The 2,357-nt window shown below is 44.9% G+C and overlaps 1 protein-coding gene across 1 annotated transcript; it reads right to left on the bottom strand.

Annotated features, from left to right (window-relative positions):
* Window positions 1–214: 214 nt before the first annotated feature.
* LOC129776087 (carboxypeptidase Q-like) lies at window positions 215–2,043 on the bottom strand. Its single transcript, XM_055781486.1, has 3 exons — window positions 695–2,043; window positions 502–627; window positions 215–444 (listed from the first exon to the last, which is right to left on the bottom strand). The coding sequence occupies exons 1-3, from the start codon at window positions 1,900–1,902 to the stop codon at window positions 309–311; spliced, it is 1,470 nt and encodes a 489-aa protein (XP_055637461.1). The 5' UTR covers window positions 1,903–2,043; the 3' UTR covers window positions 215–308.
* Window positions 2,044–2,357: the final 314 nt, after the last annotated feature.

Here is a 2,357-nt window from a genome sequence, read left to right as displayed (position 1 = left end):
TTTGGCGATACATCGTTCAAAATTTCAGAAAGCAGCGGGGTTTCCATCAGGACTGACCGCAAAAATAGATGGCTTCCAACGCTTTGGCAGTTGGGATGACTCAATTTTTGCCACGGGGCGTTATAGAAATCGAGAAGAAGTGTGTATTGAAAGTGATGATATGTTCATAGTTATGAAATCAGAATAATTTGTTTAATAGCGTCAGTTCCGGTAATTAATGGCAAAATCTCGCATATTATTATATTTCAACTAAAAATATCATATACATTCATGGGGAGTTCTTTTTATGGCAATAATACAAACCATACCTAATCACTAACATATTTTGGGATGGAAATGCTTAGATCAGCTATGACATAAGCCGCAGCGGCCCACAGAGCAGTACATTTGTCTAGATTTTTTGGATCCTCCACAGCCATGCTATCACCTGCCGAATGGTGAAACCTGAAAGTATGCACCGTTCAGTAAAGTCGTCGCGCGTACATAAGACGATGATTTTACCAGAAATATTTTTCATTCTTGTTCATCAGTGAAGCTCCGGGAAAACCACGACTTGTCCAGTGCGAGATGTCCGGTCCACCGTCTGAAGGTGTTTCGAACTGCGTTGCGTTCAACGGTGTCATCAGCCTGCAAGCGTATAAGAGGAACCGATCAACTTGTGTTATGGAAACTAATGAGAGCAGCAAACACTCACTTCACCACCTCTCTGAAGACACATTCCGCATCTTTGTTGCCGGTAAAATCCAAGCCCCTAGGTTCAAAGGTTCCGATATCAGATTCGAAAAAGAAATTAAATTCTTTCTTTTCATTCTCCTTGTGCGCATCTTTGTATGCTTTACCGCCCCACAAACCAAGCTCTTCTCCGGTCCATAATATTGCCCTAATCGTGCGTCTCGGTCTGAGTCCCATTGCCTTCAAGTAGGTTAATGCCTTCCAAGAGATCAAGGCACCACCACCGTCATCCATAGCCCCGACTCCCACATCCCAGCTATCCAAGTGTCCTGAAACCACCACTACCGAGCTGTTGGTATAAGTTGTTCCCACAAGTTCCCCGATAGTGTTTCGCGAAACGAACGGTTCAAAATTTCGATCGTCCATCTCCAGGTGGATCGTTATAGTTTCTCCCCGCCGATATTTTCTTAGAATCATCTCAGCGTCCTCTACTGTAATGCACGCCGATGGAATCTTATTCACTCCCTCGTCATAATCCTGCCCGCCAGTGTGGGGCGATCCAATCGAAAACGGCGTAACCGATCTGATTAAGGTGGCCACCGCTCCTTTCCTCGATGCTACCGATGCTCCCTTGCTTCTATACACCACCGTCTTCCCATATCCTTCCCATTGCGGCACAAACACCACAATCTTCCCTTTGACCTGCTCCGGTTTAAGTGTCTCAAACTCTTCGAAAGATTCAACCGCAACAACATCAGCAATAATACCACCCCGAGGCGTACCTACCGTCGTTCCGAGACCCAACAGTGGCAAATTCTTCTTAAATGGTGCCACCAGCTGGGCACTTTCGTATCCACGCACCCAGTGGGGTACTGGGGCATCCTCGGTGTGTACATTCTCCAAGCCATCCAATTTCATCTGCTCCTGTACGTAATCAATCGACTTCTCCAACTGCTCGGATCCGGACAACCGAGCTCCAAAAGTGTCCACCAATTCGGCCAAGCTGTCCCATGTTTTCCCTGCGAATTCTCCTCCCACAATCTTGCTAACTATCTTGTTCACAATCGGTTGATAACCTTTGATCTCCTGGACCAAACTATCCGGTACAGTGCACGAATCTACCCCTTTCGCAGCATCCGAGCCATATTGGTCGACTCGGTTATCTAACACACCAGCGGAAGCACGAAGCACCAGTAGACCCAGCAGCGCTAGATTGAGACGTGTTTTCATTATTCCAACGCGTGAATGACTGAATGACTGATTGTTGAACCCTTTTTCAATTATCGCTGCATGGATCGGACAGCTTCAGAACGCTTATCGGGCAATTTCTCGCTCATTGGCAGCACAATGGAATGGAGGAAGATGCCAAAGTACGAAGCATACCGTTGGACGATGTGTGGAATTTTGTTTATTTGAACTGGATGTAGGGTAACACGGGGTGATATGGACCATCCCATTATCTCAAAAAGTACGGCTCAACTTGGATTTTTTATAATGTCATCTTCTTTCATTATTAAACCGTATGTAACTAATGGTGCTCATACACTGTTTGACCGAAGCCAAATATTTGACTCTTTTTGACAGATAAAATTTGGTCAACGTGTACTGATCAAATATATTCTACACGAAACACGACAAGCAAATATTCAATTATTGGATGCCTAAAATATTTTTTCAGTCTGTTC

This window comes from Toxorhynchites rutilus, chromosome 3 (genome assembly GCF_029784135.1).
Source record: "Toxorhynchites rutilus septentrionalis strain SRP chromosome 3, ASM2978413v1, whole genome shotgun sequence".
Classification (NCBI taxonomy): Eukaryota; Metazoa; Arthropoda; class Insecta; order Diptera; family Culicidae; genus Toxorhynchites; species Toxorhynchites rutilus.
The sequence above is the reverse complement of the archived record's forward strand: the minus strand, read 5'-3'. Positions and strand labels throughout refer to the sequence as shown.